Source organism: Callionymus lyra, chromosome 4 (genome assembly GCF_982586985.1).
Source record: "Callionymus lyra chromosome 4, fCalLyr1.hap1.1, whole genome shotgun sequence".
NCBI classification, from domain to species: Eukaryota; Metazoa; Chordata; class Actinopteri; order Syngnathiformes; family Callionymidae; genus Callionymus; species Callionymus lyra.
The window spans coordinates 5,428,381-5,451,535 of record NC_141821.1 but is presented as its reverse complement, the minus strand read 5'-3'; the positions used below and the strand labels follow the sequence as shown (position 1 = coordinate 5,451,535).

General features: G+C 39.6%; 1 protein-coding gene across 1 annotated transcript in view; it reads right to left on the bottom strand.

The window, feature by feature from the left end:
• The window catches only part of arap2 (ArfGAP with RhoGAP domain, ankyrin repeat and PH domain 2), a 151,509-nt gene that overhangs the window by 127,265 nt on the left and 1,089 nt on the right, over positions 1 to 23,155 (bottom strand). Inside the window, exons 2-7 of the mRNA XM_087788548.1 lie at positions 17,393 to 18,225; positions 16,296 to 16,378; positions 10,027 to 10,094; positions 9,659 to 9,723; positions 7,744 to 8,037; positions 4,496 to 4,565 (exon numbers count right to left, since the gene is read on the bottom strand). Coding sequence (XP_087644674.1) covers positions 4,496 to 4,565; positions 7,744 to 8,037; positions 9,659 to 9,723; positions 10,027 to 10,094; positions 16,296 to 16,378; positions 17,393 to 18,156 — 1,344 coding nt within the window. The 5' untranslated portion in view covers positions 18,157 to 18,225. The remainder of the gene's footprint in view (positions 1 to 4,495; positions 4,566 to 7,743; positions 8,038 to 9,658; positions 9,724 to 10,026; positions 10,095 to 16,295; positions 16,379 to 17,392; positions 18,226 to 23,155) is intronic.

Below are 23,155 nucleotides of genomic sequence, written 5' to 3'. Positions count from 1 at the left end.
GTGACCTTTAAAATGAACCTTTAAGTCTAAAATCTTTAAGTTACAACAGCCACTTTTCTTGCAGTTCTCTGATAGATATGCATCATGTCTAGTTGTCCTTGCTGTGAAACAATCCCTTTGCCTTCTCTTGGTAAATCTTTCTATCGTTTTTCAATGAAGGCATTTTAAATGTTTCTTCCAAATGCAAGATACCTTCTCAAAACCCCTGTAAAAACCGACGGTCCACAAGGTCGTGGATTGTATTCCCATCAGCACGGTACATCCGGGCGGATACAATTCGTGGTACCTGCTCCACTCATAGCCAGTAAGTTACTTCGACCAATTGTCGGCCACTGGTCGGTCAGAGAGTGACCTCGCAGAAGCATGACTCCCAACATGAGAAACAAACCATTAAACCATTGCCAGAGGCACTACGGTATTTTGGCATTTAAACTGTTCTTGGACAAGGTCCAGAACTTTTGTGCGTCAGAGACACCATTGTCTCCAAGTTCTGCACGCTACGTTATGATGGCCACGCCCACTGCAGGTGGGAAGCATGGCCGGGGGAAACGCAACACAACAGAGCAGTGTAGAGCCCAGGATAGTCAAGTGGAGTCAGGCATGGGTGGTACTGGTGGTGGTGGGAGACGGCAATTTCGGTTTTCATTCCAACCCTCATGATATCAAAGGCATTGTTTTGGAATCCATAAAGGTCAACGAGTACTTAAGAAGAGAACAAATTCAACATCCGAAGCGATTTATATTTCCGCTCCCGACACATATAATTATTGAGAGACATCTGACTGTCCCAGAGTCTTAAGACAGGGCGTCGGTGGCAGCGCTGGGGGGGGTATAGAGTCCGAGCCAGGCAAAAAAAATGCAGAACCCAATGACCGTTTGCCCTCTCTGCTCAGCCAAAACATGATAAGGCCCTCTGCTCTCTCAGAGGGGGGGAGTCACATTGGCAGTGACTTTTAAAAAGTCCAAACAACAACCAAAAAAAAAAAAAAATCTGTCTCTTTGGAGCCACACACACACACCCACACACACACACACACACGCACACACACACACAAACAAAGACAAACTTTCATCTCCTCAAAAAAAAAGCAACATCACTGACAGCGACACAGACAATAAAGTGCTGACTTTCCGGCCTCCCCGCCGATTCCCAATCCGCCTCCAACGGAGCGTGCGCTGATAAATAAAGCAACAAATGCAATAGAAAAGAGAAAAACAAAAGGCGAAAAGAAGGGCGGGCTCGGGCGGGCCCGGCTGAGCTATAATTAGTAAGTGATTAACGAGGCGGCATCAGACGGGTCGCACACCATTGATCGCTGGTGTGCGGCGCCGCTGCAGCCAGAATGAGCCGGCCCAGCGAGGGGGGGCATCGGGGTCACCGCTCCCACACACTCGCACCGACGCGCAAACGTGTTTGTTCGCAGTCCAAGTTTTAACAAGGGTCATTAGCGAGAACATGAAGGTAAAGCGCTGGATGTCAGACAAGGTTAGAGGTGGGGGAGTGAATACATGAGGTAAAATATTCTTTGAAAGGTTTTCCCAAGCGTGCTTCCCATTCTGCACTCATGAATTATGCATGTTTGTATAGTACTCCGCCGTGATGAAGCCTTTTCTCTTCTCAATGCTGATGGGGAATTTTGAGTATGCAGCCGAGAGTCTATTCACACCATAGAAAAGAACTGTGCCTTGACTTTTTTCTTTTTTTTAAAATATTTTTTTATATCAAGTGGACCAGCAGAAGGTAATTAAAGCCTTTATGTTGTTAAAGATACTTGAAATGAGAAATTATTCATTCGCAACCTTCCACTTTTTCTGGTCTTGACCTCAATAAATCTTTATTAACACAAAGAGATAATGATTCTTCAGCACACGTGTGGGACCAGGGAGACAAATCCACTCATCCGAAAAAGTTACCCACGAGTTGGTTGAACTGCTATTGAATATTGGTTAATATTGACGGGTTGATGAGGACTCATGAAACAGCTGGTGAGGTGTCATGATACAGTGTCCTTATTTCTGAAAGACCACTAGATGGCACTCTCTACTTTATAACCTTTGGCTCTGATCTACTAATTCAATTAAACCCCCATCATTTTCAAACTAAGAGTGCCATCTAGTGGCTACAACATGAACCTTAAAGGTCAACTTGTGAAAATCCAACTCTCCTGACATTTAGTAGATGTTCTTCCTCTCCGAGATGCAGTAAGTTCCTCATCATGACCATGTTTTACACTTATTACTTTATAAAGTTGCCCTGAAATCTGGGCGAACGAGAGGTTACGAGAGCATTATGACGTAATAATGGCTTCACTCCTCCTCCAGCCAGCTGTAATCACGCCCCGCTTTGTTATACAACGAGTCCCTTGGAGGTAGAGACTTCTTGGATTGATGACACTGTGTGACAAATCTTGATGTTTGACCATTCACAGCAGAGTGGGTGTGGTTTTGGTGTTTTTCAGTGGGCGGGGAAAAAGATAATTTTCTAATGTCAATATTTCAATGAAAAGAGAGTTTAGTACAAACACACACTGATGATACAAGAGAGTCACACATCCATTTAAGAAACACTCAAAATCACACTTTTGTTGACCTTGAATCTAGTAGGTGTTAACCATCCAACCACTCTTTGGTTTATTGTGTACTCTACATTGTCTGTACGTTTGTGTATTAATGAGCGTCTCAGTGTGAAAATGAATATGTAAAACCAGATATGTCTAAATGTTAATGTAATTCATAGCATGTTCACGCACATTATATAAAGGACGATGTAAATATTTATACCTGGACAATGCCTGGTATTTTGGTAATTATAGTTTATGATGAAGATGCATCTGTTATTATAAGTATAATCGAAATAAAAAAGCAAAAGTTGCTCAGGTCTCCACCACTCAGCCGATATAGCTGACATTGGCCCAAGCAAAATAAATTGTTGTTCATGGTTAAAAGAAAAGGCAAAAGGGTTGTTTTTGGGGAAGAAACAAAACTAATTCTAGCAAAGGTCTGCACTCTCAACAACAACAAAAAACTACCTACCTACCTGACTGCCTACCTACCTACCTGTCTACCTGCCTGCCTACCTACCTGCCTGCCTACCTACCTACCTGCCTGCCTACCTACCTGCCTACCTGCCTACCTGCCTGCCTGCCTGCCTGCCTACCTGCCTACCTGCATACCTGCCTGCCTACCTACCTACCTACCTGCCTGCCTACCTACCTGCCTACCTGCCTGCCTGCCTGCCTGCCTACTTGCCTACCTGCCTACCTGCCTACCTGCATACCTGCATACCTGCCTGCCTACCTACCTACCTAACTGCCTGCGTACCTGCCTGCCCCGCGTCCTACCTACCTGCCTACCTACCTGCATAACTGCCTGCTTACCCGCCTGCTTACCCGCCTGCCTACCTGCCTACCTGCCTACCTGCCTACTTGCCTACCTGCCTACTTGCCTACCTACCTACCTACCTACCTGCTTACCCGCCTGCCTACCTGCCTACCTGCCTGCCTGCTAACCCACCCGCCTGCCTGCCGCCCCACCTGCTACCTACCTACCTACCTACTTACTTACCTGCATCTACACATATATAAATACAAATACACTTAAAAATACATTTTTGGTGTAAACAGCTACTTTCTCCTCATGAGTTCCTCCCTCAGCTTGAGCACACCGGCAGTAGGATTTCATGGAGGCTGGGCGTTTCACCAAATGTTTCTGCTCAGCATAAAATGTCTACGATGTTGGCAGCGGGAGTCGTGCAGCCCACCCCGATACATAAGTGCAGCATTGAGAGATTCTGAAGGTTATGTAAGTGTGTCAATTTGATAAGAAATTGATATAAATCTCAAGCGAACTAGACTGGGGTACTACATCTGGAATAAACCTTTGTAGGTATTAGAAGAAAGTGCATTTTATCTGCCGCCTCGTCAGTTTTTTGCTTCTTACTGCACCCAATTTCAGCCATTCCTTATCCCACTCCTTTCCTTCCTCCCACGCTCTGATGAGGAAGGCCACGCTAAGCAAAAACTCAACCTGTCACAGAGACGGAGGATGAAGGAAGGTAAAAGGGAGGTAAAGAGACGGAGGAATGCTGATGGAGGCAAAACTTGATTCTTCCTCTCCACCCCCCCCTCTCATTTCTCACCCCTCCTCTTTTTATTTTTTTTTTTACTTCCCGGGGAACTGGACAGGTGCCAACATCAATGTACTTTACAGTGCGGCCAGGCGGGCGCACAGAGTGCTGGCTCGTCACGCATGGCGTAATGTCATTCCGTCCTTGCCCTCGTTCTTTACCCTGCCAAGCTAATGATGATGATGATGACAATAAAGGGGAAAACTTGGCCCAGTCGCGAAAAGGCTTCTGTAACCCGGAGAAATGGCTTCGACCGCGCCGGGCGAACACGTACGTCGCGGCCCGTGGGTGTGTCAGCGGGGAAAAAAAAAAAAAAGGTTTGGGGGGATTTGGCAGATATTAGCATACAAGTTCTCCAGTCACACCTACCTTGTCGTTGTTGTAGTATGCCAAGCTCTCGCCGTCGTATCTCACCCACCTCTTTTGGAAAACACATTTTCTGCAAAGCAAAGCGAGAGGCACAAATTAACCCCTCATTCTTGTTCCTCTCAAATAAAGATGTGACCAATATGTTTTTTGTGGTAGGAATAATTAGTATTATTTCTAACACACAGCTTAAGACACTTTTATTTGTGCTTTTCCTTGATTCTCTGAGACTCCTGTGTTTGTCTCGGTGTTGTCTTAGCCTTTTAAGTATATATATATATATATATATATATATATATATATACATATTATTGAATAAGGTTTTCATTGTTTAAGCGCTTTGTGACTCAACAAGCAGACAAACAGATCAACATCAAGACACTAAATATGGTAAACGAATATCATGTCATCAGTAAACAGATGGAGCACGAATGCTCCTCCCACGATGCAACACGTATAGACTCAGGGACTCATTCATTCCTCGTGCTATTAGATTATTTAATTCTAAGTTTGGGTGCAGGAGTGAAAAGATGATTCTATTCCATGTTAATCTTTGTATCCTTTGTCTTTGTTATTTTTATTTGATCCATGTTCTTTATCTTTACATTTTGATTCTGTCATCTTGCACTTTCTTTTTATTGCACTTTGTTCTTGTTTTAGGAATCTATCCTGTTACTGTGTGCTGGAAAAACAATTTCCCCAAGGAGACCTATTGAGGGATCAATAAAGTTGATCTATCCATCTATCTATCTATCTATCAATAATCTAAACCTGTGAAAAGGGCCAAACTAATGAATGACCCGAGAGCTCCTCAAAGAATAGAAAAGGGGGGAAAAAAGTCCATCAAACTAGGGGCGTGTGCATGGTCAGAAGCAGGTTAAGTTATTGTGTATAATATTTGTTTTAAAAGACCGGGGTCTCATTCCTTATCCCATTGTATTCATTCAGATAACTTAATGGATCGATGCACGTCTAATGTGGCCGAACACCATCATCAAATTATCATGACTAGCTACCCTCGCTTCATGGGGATTTTAATAAGTTACAGAACCATGAAAAATATTCATTGTAACGTATTTTAACGAGTTTGCATGATCGTAAAGGGTGCTAAAGCCATATGTGGCGATAGAAGGTGAAACATGTTTGAGTACTTAAGGCTATAACATGCTTAATATTTAAGCTACAGAGCTCTTGAGTTTTAAAAAATAACTGTTAATATGGGAGTCATTAGCACAGTACTGTTACTACAACTAAGAATCATCTTGGTCCAGACACAGAGCAGTTCTTGGAGACCATTTTGAGATCTCTGAAGCGCAGTTAGAGAACCAAGCTGACTCACATAGATAATGTAGTATAACAAGGGGTGTCAACATCTGCACATTGTTAAAAGCCACAAGTGTGAGAGAAAATAGCGTTTTAAAAAATATCGATATAATGATTTATGCTTTATTTTTATTCACGATACTGTATTAATGTTAAATAGCACAGTATCTATTTAAAAATATATATATATTTGCGCAGTTAGCTCTGCAAAGACGAGAGAAACTTCCAGTCGGCGCATGAAAGTCAACAATAACAAACGTTCTTGTTAGTGTTAATGTTTACTTCATCATTGGAATCTGCCTCGATCTGGTAAATAGAGTTTGTGTTAAATTATAGTTGGATAAACGCTGACTGAGCAGAGTTTCGTTTGTGTGACGTCAGCGCTAAATTTAAATTCCACAAACTTCAGGATCAATGATGACACAAAAATACATTTAACAAGTTTAGTTTAGTCGTAACACGGTTAAACCCTTATAACTTACTTTTAATCGTGTTAATCTCAGATTAAAAAAATGATTTTAAAAAAACATTTTATTTTAAGGTTGGATATCTATTTAACATCAGCTTTTAAAGCTAATGTTTGGACTCATTTTGTCTTTAAAACAAAGTTTAAAGTATATTAAAACTAAACACTGACAGATACTGGATATTACATGTTGCTCCAGGTTGTTTGTGTTAATGCACTTCATTATTAATATAAGTTTGTTGTTCATATTTTAAGAAGCACTTTCCTACAAACACTTTTACACTTGATTAGAGAAAGTATTTGCTCATTTCTTTGTTGTGAAAGCAAGAAAAAGTGTATAAAAATATATCGTTGTACCTACAGTATTGCAATATATCGCAATATTTCGTAATACATTGCAATAAATCGGATCATCACACATGTATCGTGATACTTGCCAATACACAGCTCTGATAGAAAGAGTTCATAAATCCCAGACGTGTACACTTTGGTAAGAAGCACCATCTATACACAATTTTGACAACTGACACTGGACATTCTTTAATCTTTGCATTATCTCTGGGTCAATGTGACCCAAAGGCCCAAAAACAAATGTAATTGTTTTATCCCTTGTGTTGTCTCTGGGTCAAGGTGAACGACCTCCATGGTTTCCAGAAATACAAATGCAGTGGTGTCAGTGTCATGTGACTGTCAAAGTGATTTACAGCAGTGGGTCAGCTGTTTTCAAATGCCTCAAAAGGCTGGTGCTTGAAACAAACACATCTTGTTGTTTGATCTGAAGTTTTAGTGTTTGACGTCAGCTCAACTGAAAACCTCCATGAATTTATCGGGGTCGACCGATATTTTCTAAGAGATGTGTCTAAACTGGCCGAGTAATCGTTCCTGTATTTGGAGTAAACCGTAAGTGCTCATGATGGATCCTTGGAACTGCTGGCGGCTGCTAAATCGCTCACAAAATCAGGTGTTATCAGGAGAAAGTATGAGGCTGTTAAATAATTGATCAAAACAGTTTGGGAGTAAAATAATTGAAAGGCAATTTAATCTGGAGCTCAGTCACCCCCCCCCCCCTCCACCACCACCACCATCACCACCCATTTGCCTTTCCTTTCCTTTCGCCTTCATCATGCATTATGAATAAATCTGCTCCAGGCTTCTGTTCGTAACAGCATTTATCAGTTTTAAATAATCATCAAAGGAGAGCGGACCCTTGGGGGGTTACACAGCAAGAGTCGGAGTGGTTCGCAGAGAAACAGGAAGTTTAACGTCACATGCCAAGCGGTGGCATATTTGGGCTTGTTGAGGTAAAAAACCTGGAGTGACCCCATTAGGGTAAAAAATTAATAACAGACTGAGCCGCGGTGTAATTGCAGGTTTTCACGTGGGGTAATGAGTCAGAGCAGCACAGAAGTGATTCAAATGTCCAGGATTTAATACCAGTAATTGGCGGGAGAAAGGTACTTGCCCTTGGGGTGACAGCTTGTCCAGCCAGCCCACTCTCAGGACCTGGTGATTGGGAGCTCCGTAGAAGCAGGCGTAAGGCGATATATCGGGCTCCGCGGTCTTGGCCGCGTATATGTCACAATCCACCATGACCACGGAGTCGTCCTGAGGGACCGAGGCGGAGGCGGCGGGGCCAGCGGCGTCGGCGTCCGGCTGTCTTGACACCATGCTGACACACTCGTCTACCGTGGAGTACTCTTCAGTGTCTCCAGCCGGAGCAGGAGGGACATCTTCGTTCCCAGACTTTTTCTTCTTTCTGTTTGGACCCACATTTATAATAACAACACAAAAAGCTGTTATCGATTCGCTGTAATACACACACAAAGAGCTCTAACTCTTCAGTAACACTGAGTTTTGAGTGGTTAATACTAGTGATAGGTCGATGAGGCTTCATGAAACAGCTGATGAGGTATCATGATACAGTGTCTTCATTTGGAAAGACCACTAGGGGGCACTGTAAGACTATAAAGTATGCCAGGTTTTATTGAAATAGTAGACCAGAGTCAAGTTTTTTAAAGCAGAGAGTGACATCTAGTGGCCTTTTAAAACAAAGACACTGTATCATGATACCTCATTAGCCGTTTCATGAAGCCTCATCGACCCATCACTAGTACTACATTATTGATTGTTTATGATTGGAAGAATAAGGAAGAAACATAAACACCCAATACTGTAGTACTAGTGATGGGTCGATGAGGCTTCATGAAACAGCTGATGAGGTATCATGATACAGTGTCTTCGTTTGGTAAGACCACTAGATGGCATTAAAGACTATAAAGTATGCCAGGTTTCTTTGAAATAGTAGACCAGAGTCAAGTTTTTTAAAGCAGAGAGTGACATCTAGTGGCCTTTTAAAACAAAGACACTGTATCATGATACCTCATTAGCAGTTTCATGAAGCCTCATCGACCCATCACTAGTACTACATTATTGGTTGTTTATGATTGGAAGAATAAGGAAGAAACATAAACACCCAATACTGTAGTACTAGTGATGGGTCGATGAGGCTTCATGAAACACCAGATGAGGTATCATGATACAGTGTCTTCGTTTGGAAAGACCACTAGAGGGCACTGTAAGACTATAGAGTATGCCAGGTTTCATTGAAATAGTAGACCAGAGTCAAATATTATAAAGCAGAGAGTGACATCTAGTGGCCTTTTGTATCATGATAGCTCATTAGTTGTTTCATGAAGCTTCATCAACACATCACTAGTATTACATTATTGGTTGTTTATAATTGGAAGAATAAGGAAGAGGTCCGTACAGAATAGACCCAGAGAAATTAGCGGAGTACTTTTCAAAACAAAACATTTAAATTACCTTTATTAGCATAAATTAGTTGTAATACACCCTTACTATTTTCTTTTTGTTTTTAATATATTTTGACGGAATTATCGCCCATTTCCTTGTGGATTGAGGCTACGGAGTATTCAGAGAAAGACCAGACTAAAGGAAAATGTTATTTTCTACAATTACAGCGGAGCTTCTCCGTAGGCACGTTATTTAGTTACTATAATTGTTTATCATTTACTTTCTGAGTTAATAGTTTATTATCATTCGTCTGTTGTTATACTGCTGCCAACACTGTATGGTGGAAAACAGATTGTGTGTCATTTTGTTTCAGAGTTTGTACATTTTCTTTCAGGAAATGATCACATTGTTTCAGGAAGTTTTAATTTTGTTTCAGAGATTATACCGTCATGAAACCTGTACAGTGCGTTTTATTTTGGTGAGATTACTTCCTGTTTTATCTTTTTGTTGCCTACCCCTTTGAATTTTAACTTATTAAAGACACTGACTTTTGGAGATAGCAAGTACAACAAAAATGCATGATTGGTTGACATGAAAATAGAGGATTGTTATGGGTTTTGTACCGTTGTTTCTTCTGCTTTATTTTGCCCTTCAAGGTCTGCTGCAGCACTTCCTTACCCTCCTGGCCCTATAGAGAGAAGTCCAGATTAGCATCAAATGAAAAAAAAAAAAAAAGAAGAAGAAAGTGTCCATCTTTCTGTCAGACGCTGTTATCGTGTTGGTGCACTAGGCCATTTTATTTTAGTGGCCCTGCTGACATTTCTATTAACCTCAGGGGGAAAACAGAAGCAGTGACTGTGGGACGTATCCATGGTAACGGCATTATCGCACAGAGGAAAGTTCTGTCTCCACAAAACTAGTGACAGAATTAGAAGATCAGAGAATTCTTAGTTCATTCTGAGATCTGAAGTGGAAGTGGTCAGTGTCTTACCGTAGGACTGTGACAGTTCTTGTGTAGGAACATTTCACCGATCGGTGTCAGGGATCTCTGGAGAAAAGCTGGAACCAAAAGAAAGGACAGTGAAAGCAGCAGAAAATGAACAGTTTAAAGCTGTTGGAAAATCGATTGTAGTTATTGTTCTAATGGATGCATTTGATATTTTCTCCCATTTTTCCACCTTATTCAGAGCTATCCATGGTCAGGCTCCACCTAACACCAGGGATCGGATCTGGGGAATCATTCAGGAACCAGTATAGAAGTGAAGGTACTGGGATTGGTACTGGTACTGGTATCAAACATATTTGAGTGATACCCAGCCCTATCAGAATCATTGTTTTATTTTTATTCGGTATAGTTGTGCATTGAAAGTAGGGCTGCACGATATTGGAAAAAAGTGCGATATAGGTGTCTTGAATTGCGATATTAATGCGATATTGTTTTCTTTTACCTAAAAATGTAGCCACGTGCCGGAGCGAGTAATGTAGGGGAGGTCCGGGGGTTTAGAGAAAAAAAATTATGCAATTTCCCTTTCAATTATTTCTGCGCTTCGGTGCCGACGGGACTTGCATCAGTTTCGCGCAGAACTGAGCGACATCAGAGAGGAGCCGCCGGCGCAAAGCGATGTCACCAAATCAATAATAAATCCACCTCCTTGTACACGCACACAAAACACTTTATAAATGACGCTAACAACTTAGCTCGTTAGCATACGGTGAAGACGCACACGAAACACTTTATAAATGACGCTAACAACTTAGCTCGTTAGCATACGGTGAAGACGCACACAAAACACTTTATAAATGACGCTAACAACTTAGCTCGTTAGCATATGGTGAAGACGGACAGGTTTGTTTGGAAGTTCACGATCTTATAAGAAAACAACTGAGACGAGATGAAAAGTTCTTACAATATGTTGCTTTAACAAAGGAGGTTGAAAGAGACGAGTGACTGGATCACTAGTGTTTGACTAGATCATAAGTTAGTTTTACTTCCGTGTATATACTGAGCCGAGCTTAGTTAGCGCCGGCAAGAATCGTCGCCATAGTAACCGAGCCAACAAGCTCCCCCACACAGACAGACCGAGACAGAACGTGACACTGATTGGTCGGAGTGCGCATTTAAGGTGGCGCCTGATTGGTCAAAGAAATGCTTAATTTGTACAATGAAAAATTATAAATTATCACACATGTTTTCAATATGTATATCGCACGTGCAATTATCGCAATATCAATATTATTTTGATATATCGTGCAGCCCTTATTGAAAGTATTAAATAAGATAAAGCTTAATAAGTATGATGTATATATACCGACTGTGTACTCCAATTATTTAAGAGTATATGTTCATGTTTATTACTGAAATTAGTTCTAAGAAATAAAGCACTGCTTTTTACATCCTCAGGCATTTGTTTTACTGAAAAACATTTGGTAAAACTACATTTATATCGTATGTGTATCGAGCTATCTGGTAGAAATATGGAGATAGTTGTAGATAAATGAAGTCTGGTCCATATCATTCAGCCCTAGCTTGTTTGTTTTTTTTAATGTAAAAGCAACAAATGAAGCACACAGTTTATCCTGGAAATAATACATCATTAGCAAAGGTCATCTGAGATAACATGGTGACCACTGGATTAATGGCACGGTCCTGACTTAAATAGGAGTTAAGAAGCGACACCAGTTTGTTTAATCATTTCTTCCTCCGGGTGCCACCGAGTCTCGGCGGTATAAGAGGAACAGGAGACTCTGTCCAGACACTATTAGTCTGGAGACCCGGGGCCAGCCTGCGTGGGCCACCACTGTCACATTGAAAAATGACAACAACTTCTCTTGAGGATTGTGAAGGCCAGAAGATGTAGCTGCAGGCGAGACAAACACACACACACCCCGACACTGAGAAGAGAGACTGTACTAGATTGAATCACCCTCTAACAGACACATAACGGTGTCGGGAGACAAACGCTGGGATCAAAAAGTAATGCACAGAAAAGTCACCGGCGCTACGACGGCGCTGCAAATGATTTCCCATTGCAGACAAGAGAGCGAGATTCATCATCAGGACGGTTAACTTGATGATAGAATAGAGTCCAGTCGGCCCTTTTTGATGACTGCTGAGCAACCATTAATCATCGTCTTCCCGCTGACCTTAAGGTCGCTCACAATTTTGTCATATCATATCGTTTTCAATCCCTTTTTGAATCCGAGTTTCCCCTCTATAGCCTGCCTCTGTGTTCTTGTCGGAGAGTCTCGTTTCTTCATCCTGGGCTCGCTGGACTCCCACAAGTCATACAGAAGGTGACCCGTTATTGTTTTTACCTCGGTTAGTGGTCATCGTACTCTTGATGAATCATCGTCGACGAAACTGTCTAAATGTTAAAACTAAATGACTATAGTAGCGTATTGTTGTTGTAGATGTGTGACTCCATTGTATCATCAGCGTGTGTGTGTGTGTTTGTGTGTGTGTTTTTACAAAACTCTCTTTTCATTGGAATATTGACATTAGAAAATGATCTTAAGCTCCGCCCACTGAAAACACTGTTTATTTCTGGAGATTAAATCTTGTTGACCATAACCACACCCACTCTGCTGTGATTAGTCAAACATGGAGGTTTGTCACTGCGCGTCATCAATCCCGGAAGTCTCCACCTCCAGGGAACTCTTTTAATAACAAAAGCGGGACATGTTTACAGCTGGAGGAGGAGTGAAGCCGTTCTTACATCACAATGGACTCTCGTAATCTCTTGTTCGCCCAGATTTCAGAGCAACTTTATAAAGTAATGAGTTCAAAACATGGTCATGATGAGGAACTTACTGTGTCTTGGAGAGGAAGTCTTTAATATTTGAAACATGAGTGAGTCAGGAGAGTTGTTTTCTCACATCAGATACAACAATAGAAAAACAAATTAATATCATATTTAAAAGTATTTAATAACATAAGGGTAAGGTTAGAAAAAAAGCCAAATATTGGCATCAACTATGTTTTATTTTGGTTTCATTTAGATGCTTGGTGTTAAGTGGTTTTAAGCAAAATAGTAACAAGTAAATAATTTGATTAGTTGAGCAAAATGGGGACAACTCTGGACATGAGATGAAGTCAGTTCTGGTTCTAGAACCGGAATTTCAAATACTATCAAAAATATTTAGACAATGTCAATTGAGTGGCGAACAAAGCGTTTATTAACCAAATTGTAACAAGAAATATGACTATGGTATTTTTTTGTTTTTTTGCAATTTATCTAAATGATCTTTGTCATATTTTCCCAAACAAATGTCTTTACTTTAAGATGTGTTTAACTGTTATTGTAAGTAAGTCATTGATTTTGAGCAAACCATTAGGCGGGCCACATAAAATAACCAGATTTTAACTCTGGGCCTTGAGTTTGACACATATTTGCTAGAAGGTCATTTTTAAGTGTATACATTTTTTGAGTTTTTTGTTTTAGGACCAACCCAAAAGACGCAGACTCTCTCTGTACGTTATTTCAAAGACTACGATACTTCCTTGTATGAAACTGCTTGAACCTGAACTTCAAGAAACATATTCTAGTTGAATGAGATAACAGGTTTATTATCTACAAAGAATTAAACGCTCAATTCATTAGTTTGAGCGAGACATGGCAGACGTCTGGTTGACCTCTTCAAAGTCTGTGGCTATGGATCTCACCAGGACTTGGACTGTGCATGCTGATCTGCCTCGGGTCAGGGAACCCCTCCACATGAGCTGTCTGAGCCGAGTATGGCGATCATGAAAATACTTTTTAATTGCTCACTACCCATCAGTGAAGGTGAAGTTTGAGAAAAAAAAGAATTACAGAAGATACTAGAAGAGAGACAACCAGAGAAATTAGATTATTTAACTAAACATTAATCATTAAGTGTGTAGTGGCAAGAATCTGGTGATAAGATAGAGGTTCAATGAAACTATATATTGTGATATATTGTGATACTGTAGGAAACCAAAATATGTCCAAACAACAGCTTTAAAAGCTGTTGGAGGTAACTGTATCCTCTCGTCCTCAGTCTACACCGGGAGGACGGAGAACATAATGACTGATGCTATCTAGCGGTCGGAAGTTTATTTGAAATGGAAAATGAAAAGCGTTGCGAGTAGTTGCATGTTAATTGTTAACCCTTGTGTTATCTCGGGGGTCAGGGTGACCCGAAGGCCAAAAAAACAAAAGTGATTGTTTTATCCCTTGTGTTGCCTCTAACCCCCATGGCATCCAGGAATACATATACAGTTGTGGTGGTCTTTAACCTTGACCCAGAGGCAACACAAGGGATAACACGAACACATTTGTTTACAGGCCTGATACAACACAAGGGTTGATACAAAAAATGGAATTGTTTTATTTTTAAAGACACTTTTTACTTCATACTTTGTTTCACTTTATTCAACTGTTAACCATTGAAGAAACATGGCAAAAAATTGTAAATCGAAGCCAAAGAAAATAACTATACAATGCTGTTGAATATCGTTACAGTATCATGAATTAAAAATACTGTGATGTATCTTTGTACTGCCATTTTCTACAAGCTATGCTAGATTTATCTTTGAAAATGTTTTTTTCTTGCGATCCGATCAATAAAGCTCCGCATCTTCATCTCCATGTATTCCAGTTTTCCACCATCTTCTCTTCCTTCATCTGAATTTAACTTCCCGTTTGCAAACATCGAAGAGAGAAGTCTACCAGGAGGAAGTGAGGTGCATATATGTGAAGTGAGACAAGGAACCTGTGAGTGCAGAGTAAATGTTAACTGGACCGAGAACTGTTGACTCATCACAGATAAGGACGAGAAACGACAGTCGAAAAATGTCAAAAGACCCATGAAGCTACGTTACAGTTCGCAACACGACAACAGTGTCTCACACTTAAATGAGAAATGAGATCCTAGTCGACCCGATTACTCCGACCACATGCGAGTACACGTGGACGTGCGGGGAAAAGGTTTTTTTTGTGATCTGTGATACATTTTAGATTCCAAACAATACGTTTCGGCCTTTTATCCATGGCATTGCAGTTTATGAAATTATAGACAATATACATTTGGTTTTCTTTTGAACTTTAAGCATTTGTGAAGTGATGTGAGGTCAGAACACACTGTCATTAAATAATACCATATTTTAAATAAAGTAAGTTGCATGTACTTGCGTTATATTGTAAATATATATTCAAAAACAGGTGATTAATGCATTTGAATTTATCCTAAATTGCTTAATTAAAAGTGTTTAATAATAGGTCAAGTGAGGTAGAAGGTTAATGTTTATGTTGCTGATCCATAAATACGTCAGTGTTTAAGATAAGATAATCAATACAAAATAAGTAAATACAATATTCTTCCATGACCAAGAGTGCGATAAGATGTTTGGCCGTTGTGTGAATGAGTTTGACACGCGTCCTCTACAGTTATTAAACATCAATTTAACACAAAAAATACTTCTTTTTATATAGGATAAAGAGAGGAAAGTGTGTTTAAAGGATGAAACTATACGTTAAGTGTGAACATAGATGTTTCAATGTTACTGTAAATACAAAACCGATTTTTTTCAGTCACGTTCAGGGAACTGGAGACGTATATTTGCTGTAGTTTGTAAAGTTTCAAAATGTGTCATTTATTTTCAAATAAGGAAATTAATTAAAAATAAGTAAATCAATTTTAAAAGTTTATACAGGTCAACACTTTGTTTCAGTAAAAATGGTCAAGTTTTAGGATCATTACTAAAAATCTGATTTAAAGAGGTTAAAATTGAAAGATTAAAATTCATGTATTTTGACTAAAACCTGATAAAAAGCCTGATAATAAAATGGGAACCAAATGTTTATTGAATCTGCTCTGTAAAAATGGGTCACAATGAATGATAATATTAGTAGAGAGTTACGCTTGAGATGAAGGAAAACAATATGTCGCTGGACATTTGTGTCTCAGATTGAAAGAGTGACCCAGTGAAGGTGCTGTTAAACCAACATTTAAGTTCACACCAGGTACCCGATCCACCATAAGTTTAGTAGCTGTTCGACAAAGTAAATTTGCATTTTACACTCAAAAACTCACACCAGGGTTGTAGTCGGGGATTAGATATAAGAAACTTTATCCTCAGATTTCTCCACGTCGTTTTCCCCCCCGACACACCTACCGAACACTCCTCCTGGTGCGCAACTCATCTCCACTCCTCTCAGCAAACAATGTTATAAGTGACTTTACTGCCGAATGAAATATTCATAGCTTATAGGAATCCAGGTTTGAAAGACTCGACTGTACCTTTCTGTGAGCCGCTGGCACTGGCGGAGCCTTCAGAGGCAGTTAGGAGCTCAGGGTTGGCTGTTTGCACGAGCGCTGTGCTCCTGAGAAATCAAGAGATGAGGGATTAGAACAAAAAAACTGGGACTATATCTGTAGAAAAAAACACTCCAAGTTTGTTTTCACAGGTGGAAAATAGGAAGAAAATGGAGCAGAGGATCACGTGATCGCAGAGAGAGAAAAGTCAAACTAAAGCAAAAGATCCTTTAATTTTCAATCACTTCTCAATAAATATGCAAACATTTCAATTAAGATCAAGACAGTTTAATATCATTTTTGGAAAACAAATGATCAGATATACTGTAGATATATACAAGTAATTATAATTGACTGCACGTGATGAAGCCTCATGAAACAGCTGATGAAGTATCATGATACTTGTGGTGTTTATTGACAAGAATATTGTAACGCGAAACGATATGCTTCATGATTCAGGGCCAACTATGTAATATATACTGTAGTAAAAAGTATATATTCGTAGTATTGCCGAGTACTTGACTCCGGTGTCGTAACTGCTTTCATTTGTTTTCAAGCCAAAATATGTCCAAACATCAGCTTTAAAAGCCGATGGACTCACTGTATCCTCTCGTCCTCAGTCATTGTCGGCATATTTGCAGGTTGTTGTTTTTTTTTTTAACTCATTTTGAAGTCATCTTATTAAATAACCAAAACTTAAAAGAATGAAATGATTTCAAACCAAAAAAAAAATGTAAGGTTTTTAAATTAAAAATTCAGTTGATACAGTTCTGTTGAATATCGATACAGTATCATAAAAATATATGGTTTAATTGGTGAATTGATAATTTATCACACCCCTATATAGATTATCTTGCGCTCTTTAACTCTGATCTAGCAACTCAATGAGACCTGGCATTTTTTACGAACTAATATCAAAATAGAGAAACTGTATCATGAAGCCTCAGCAGCCGTTTCACGAGCCCACACCGACCCATCACTATGGTTCACGATGATCATTTGCCTAAATACAGAACTAAACAAGTATTCTACATACACTTTAAGAACAGAAAAAAAAGCAAAAGACGTTATTTCCGTTGTACCTGTCATCCGGTGGGTCTTTACTCGGGATCTGGGGAACAGGCCGATGCCTGAGTCGATACGAACGGGTACGATGCAGCGCATCTTTGGAAAGCTTAAAACTCGTTTGCAACCCGTATATGTCGTTGTCCACCATCTCTCCGTGAAAGCCTCCCGTGTCGTCTGGGACCGAAGCGTCTCCGGGACACTGAGCCGGGTCGCCGCCGGACCGAGTGGGAACCTCCCAGTCCGAGGGGGTTTCAGAGAAGGTGAAGGACTCCCGGCTGCTGCTGCTGCTGCAGGAGGACATGGACGGAGGGATGACTAAACCCCCCAGTGGGCAGATCCCAATGTTGTCAGGATTCCTTGGTGCAGGTTGAGGGATCGGTGGACCTTTCCCTTCACCATTAGCCTGGAACTCGGAACCAAGAGAACTTCCAGAAGGTAAAGTGTGACTCCCTTCACGGTCGCTCTCTTTCTGCTCTCTTGACTGCCAATGGGTGTACGAGTTCCCTCGTTTTTTATCATTTAAAAATATATGTCTGGGGTGCAGCGCAGGTTTCTCATCTCCAGCCCCGGTGACCCCCATAGCTTCCAGACTGCGGAGGATGCGTCTTCTGTGGCCTGTGGGGAGGACCTTGAGTTCCAGGAGTAGCTCCTCGGTGAGGTCTTCGCAGTCCGCCAGAGCCCGGAACCCTCCCTGCTGGAAACATGGCAGGTACTGAGACAGGTGGAGCGTGTCCAGCCAGTCCTCGATCTCCTCGCAGGGCCCAGGAAGTCCTGACATGATGCTTTAAATCCTCATGGCTGGAGATGAAGGCGGAGAACTTTGGGGGGCATGGACTCTCGAAGCAAACTGTGAACAAAGACACAGGTGTGTGAAACAATGTTCTAAAGGGTGAATCGAAAAGATCCGTGGGTCTATAGAGGAGTCATGAGCTGATGAAGCTTCATGAAACAGTCGCACCATCAGTTTAAAAATCAAGAAGAGTTGGTCAAAGTTCTATATTATAGAGCATAGAGCGACATCTAGTTGTCTCCTAATATGGCTTCATATAGTTTTCAAGAATCTGACGATTAGATATACCATATTGTAATACCGTAGGAACACGTATATGAAGTATTGTCCGAGTACTTGTATTTATATATAGTATTTAGAGACCACATGAATATTGACGAAGTCTTAACTGCTTTCATTTGTTTTCAAACCAAAATATGTTCAAACATCAGCTTTAAAAGCTGCTGGAGTCACTGTATCCTCTCGTCCTCAGTCATCGCTGGGATTCCATTGTTCCCTAAGCTGCGGAGGACGTAATGACTGCTGAAGGAAGTTTAAAAGCACAAAATTTAACAAAACGCTGTGAGTATCTTAATTTTAATTGCAAATAAGAATTGAAAAATTGTATTTTAATCACAATATAAAATAATATGATAAAATATGATTTGAAAGCCAAATAAAAAGTAAGTGGATACAGTGCTGTTGAATATCGACACAGTATCGCAAAAGATAATATTGTAATATATCGATGAATACAATATTTGCTTACACCCCTATTTATTATTAAAGACAAAATTTCCTTTTTGGTTAAAAACCTTGTTTACTTTACAAGGAATATCCATTTGTACAACTTTCTAACAACTGGTTACATTTCAGTTCTAACTATACAGGAGTTAAAGCTAAAGTTAAGTTCGGGAAAGAGTATCTTGGTGAAACCAGTGGTTCGGTAACTACTCAACAGGACTCGTAAACCTCCGTCGGTCTGTTGACTCACAACAATGGAACGTCGTTGTGTTTTACAGGTGCCAGAGCCTCAAGAATGGTCGGTGAATTCCTGCATAAGTATGGTCTGATGTCATGCATGTTCCTGCTATTTCCGTCCGGCCTGTAAGGTGGCTTTGAACATCAGCTAATATTTAACATGGGCTGAACACGTGATCACAGACTTGTTCATCTGCACATGCTCAATTGACCAGTAGATATAGTTGACGATAAGTGGAGCCAAATCTCTGTCCTTGAATTTAAAGGTTAGCTAGCTAACTCTAAGAGCCATGGCTAATGGCTAACTGAAAGTGCTTAGTCAGATTAACGTCAGTTTAATACTGGAAGGTAAAAAATGGATCTGGAGATGGTGTTTGAGTTTTAGTACTTTTCGGCTGTGTCGATATATACAAGATTTATACACGAAAAAAATCCTGTAGAATTTTTCTTTGTGAGGAATTCCTACGAAATTTGTCAGAAACAGAAACGACACATTTTGTAGGAATTCCTCACAAAGAAAAAAGTACTAAAACTCAAACACTATATCCAGATTCATCTTTTACCTTCCACTTTTAAACTGATGTTAATCTGGCTTAGCGCTAGCTGGCTTTAGCTTGCCGCTCAATACATTTTGGTTGTGTTCAGTTAGCCATTAGCCATGGATAGTAGAGTTAGCTAGCTAGCTTGCTAACATGTTTGTTTCTATCAAAGATACCGACTGAAGCAGAGAGACGTCCTATAAACGAAACTCTGAATTCACAGCAGCCCGTCAATGATGTGTGAAAAAGAACGTAAATATGATGCTTTGAAAATGTGCATCTGACGAAATGAAACATCTATTTATTATGTAAATACGTTCTAGTTTTTCATGTAAATAAGTGGCATTATTTGTAAATGTGTTGTCATCACAGTGTCCAAAGCTGGTACGTCTTCCTGGGTATACTTTCCTAGAATCAAGGCATTTATTTGTATAGCTTTTGGATTTGGTCAAGAGTTTGAATGTCCTCATAAGTCCAGCGTCACATATAGTTCAGGAGGCACATCTGAGCCGTCGTAACCGTCCCTCTCCGCCGAGGCCACCTGCCAGATGAAATCATCTTTTGGCCACATTTCTTCTGCCCTTGAGCTCGACTTTATTGGCATCACAAACTTCTGCTTGTCTTGCACTACCTCACATTAGCATTAGCACAGTCCAAATTGATGAACGGGTTCCTACCCACCACCACCACCCTGCCATGAAATATGATACTGTAATACACAAGTTTTCTTTGTTGTTGGTTTTTACAGAGATAGCCACAAGTAAAATGTGTTATCAAGAGTTGGATTAAACTCAATGTTAGATTTAATGTCAAAAGTTCAGAGCTGAAAAAAATAAACTTTGAAAAATTTACATTTTTGTCTTTGTTTTTACACTTTTAAAGTATTTTCTTTGTTTTCTTTTTGTCCCCAAAGTTATAGTATATAACAAATTATACTCGTAACGTTTGGACTTGGATTCGAGGTGCTCAAGAATACCTATGGAAGAACATGGTTTCCATCAGACACTGAATTTTTACAGCATCAAAATCAGACTTTTAATTTTTAAATCCATTCACATTTCAACCACCGTTATATTTCTGCTGTCAAAGTTTTTTTTTCCCATTGTAGAAATGAATTCAGACTAAAATTCAACTTGAAAAAAGTTTTTAAATACTGTGAAAAGCATTCAATGTAAAAAGAATGCAACTTGTTTTGCCAATTTTGGTCAATGTTCAAGTCTTTATTGCATTAATTAATCTTTTTTTCTTTATTGAATTTAATTCTACGTTAAAAAAAAATCAGATGTTAGAAATGCATAGTGAAAATCTAATAACATTTACTTATAAAAAAAAACACCAAAAACCTTAGCATACTTTTAAAATATACCACAGTAAAACCTCAACGTTCATGAGAAGATATTAACATATGTAGATGTAAACACTATAGAGCACAATGGCAGTAAAAAAGTCTTAATTAATTTATAAAATCCCCTTTGTTAACCTCCTGTCAACATTTAAACCACGATATATATATACAATCAAATGTTTTCTGTAACTCTATGTCACACCTTCACCTCAAACCCACAGGAAGATACAACATCTTGTCGAATCCACTTCCCTCTTTGTGTCGGTGAGTGGGCGTTGAAGCGACTCTTCTGCTTTTTTTTTCATGAACACTTCCTGCTCGTGTGTGTGTGTGGATTCGCTAATTGATTTGCATGCAGATACACACACCACAGTCACAGCCGTTATACATCTTTTTCTAAAAGACGGCTCTGTAACACAAAGTTGTTGTTTTTTTAATTTTAGTATTTTATTCACGACTAAGAAGCTTTAAAAATGTAGGTCCCGGTAGAACTTGCATAGAATTTTGAAGTCACTGCCATCTCAACGTGAGAGATTAGATTAGATTAGATCTTGAGTTTGTTGTGACACACTTCGATCCCAAAAGTTAAGAAACCTTCGAACATCAGCACTTGACTGACATTTGTTTGAACATTTGCAATAATCCATGACGGGCGAACAGAGTGGAGTACGTTCTTCTTTGTTTGTTTTCTTAGTTTGTGATATAAACAAGAGATTGTTTCAAGTTTCACAAAATGATATGATGCAATGATTTAACTTGACACCTGTAGCTCTAAACTCAAATCTTGGCAATACTCAAACAAACAATTTCAATCAATAAAGTTCTATCTACTCAATATGGTATGTGTATATTATTTATTATCATTCAGCCCCAACCAACTTTTTTTTGTCCTTTGTTAGAATGTTATGTCCCTCTAACATTTCCTATTTAAAACTCATTTATGTCAATAACATGCGATAGCAAAATAAACTCTTTTTAAACTTCTAATTTCCATCAACAAAACTATTTTTCTGCCCTTTTTTTCCCAAATTATTCTTAGGCTCTTTTTTTCGTAGTCAAGTCTTTCCATCAGCTTGACGTCCCCTCACAACGGTTTGGATCAAATCAAAGGTGACGTCTTTGAGAAACTGAGTCAACAATCCCTGCGTTAACACAACAGTATGATGGGTTCTACTCTCCTCTCTCTCTTTGCAAAGTGTTTTTTTAAACAGACACAACACTGTGAAAATACATTAAATGTGCTTGAACAGAAAACTTGAATGAGCCAGTCAGAGAGTTAAAAAACATGCATCGATACCTGTTCCAACCAACTTTATAGAAGATCAATTCTACCAAAAATATTAACGACATATGGTGCAAATCTTGAGTTACACTTTTTCAGCTTCGGTACATTTTTAACTTCAAGCCGTTTTCTCATGTAAAAAAAATAAATCAATAAAAATTATTTCCAGTGGAAAAGAAGACAAATCACATCAGTGATCTGATCCAGACTTACACCCCAGCTCGGGCTCTGAGGTCTGTGGATCAGAATCTACTGATGGTTCCTGAACTTCAGGACCAGAGGAGAGAAATCCTTCCAGACTGTTGCTCCTAAGCTTTGGAACCATCTCTGTGTTTGATGATCTACTGACTCCTTCAAGAAACATCTCTGTGTTTGATGATCTACTGACTCCTTCAAGAAACATCTGTGTTTGATGATCTACTGACTCCTTCAAGAAACATCTGTGTTTGATGATCTACTGACTCCTTCAAGAAACATCTGTGTTTGATGATCTACTGACTCCTTCAAGAAACATCTGTGTTTGATGATCTACTGACTCCTTCAAGAAACATCTGTGTTTGATGATCTACTGACTCCTTCAAGAAACATCTGTGTTTGATGATCTACTGACTCCTTCAAGAAACATCTGTGTTTGATGATCTACTGACTCCTTCAAGAAACATCTGTGTTTGATGATCTACTGACTCCTTCAAGAAACATCTGTGTTTGATGATCTACTGACTCCTTCAAGAAACATCTCTGTGTTTGATGATCTACTGATTCCTTCAAGAAACATCTGTGTTTGATGATCTACTGACTCCTTCAAGAAACATCTGTGTTTGATGATCTACTAACTCTTGTTGTGTTATCAGTTTTATCTTG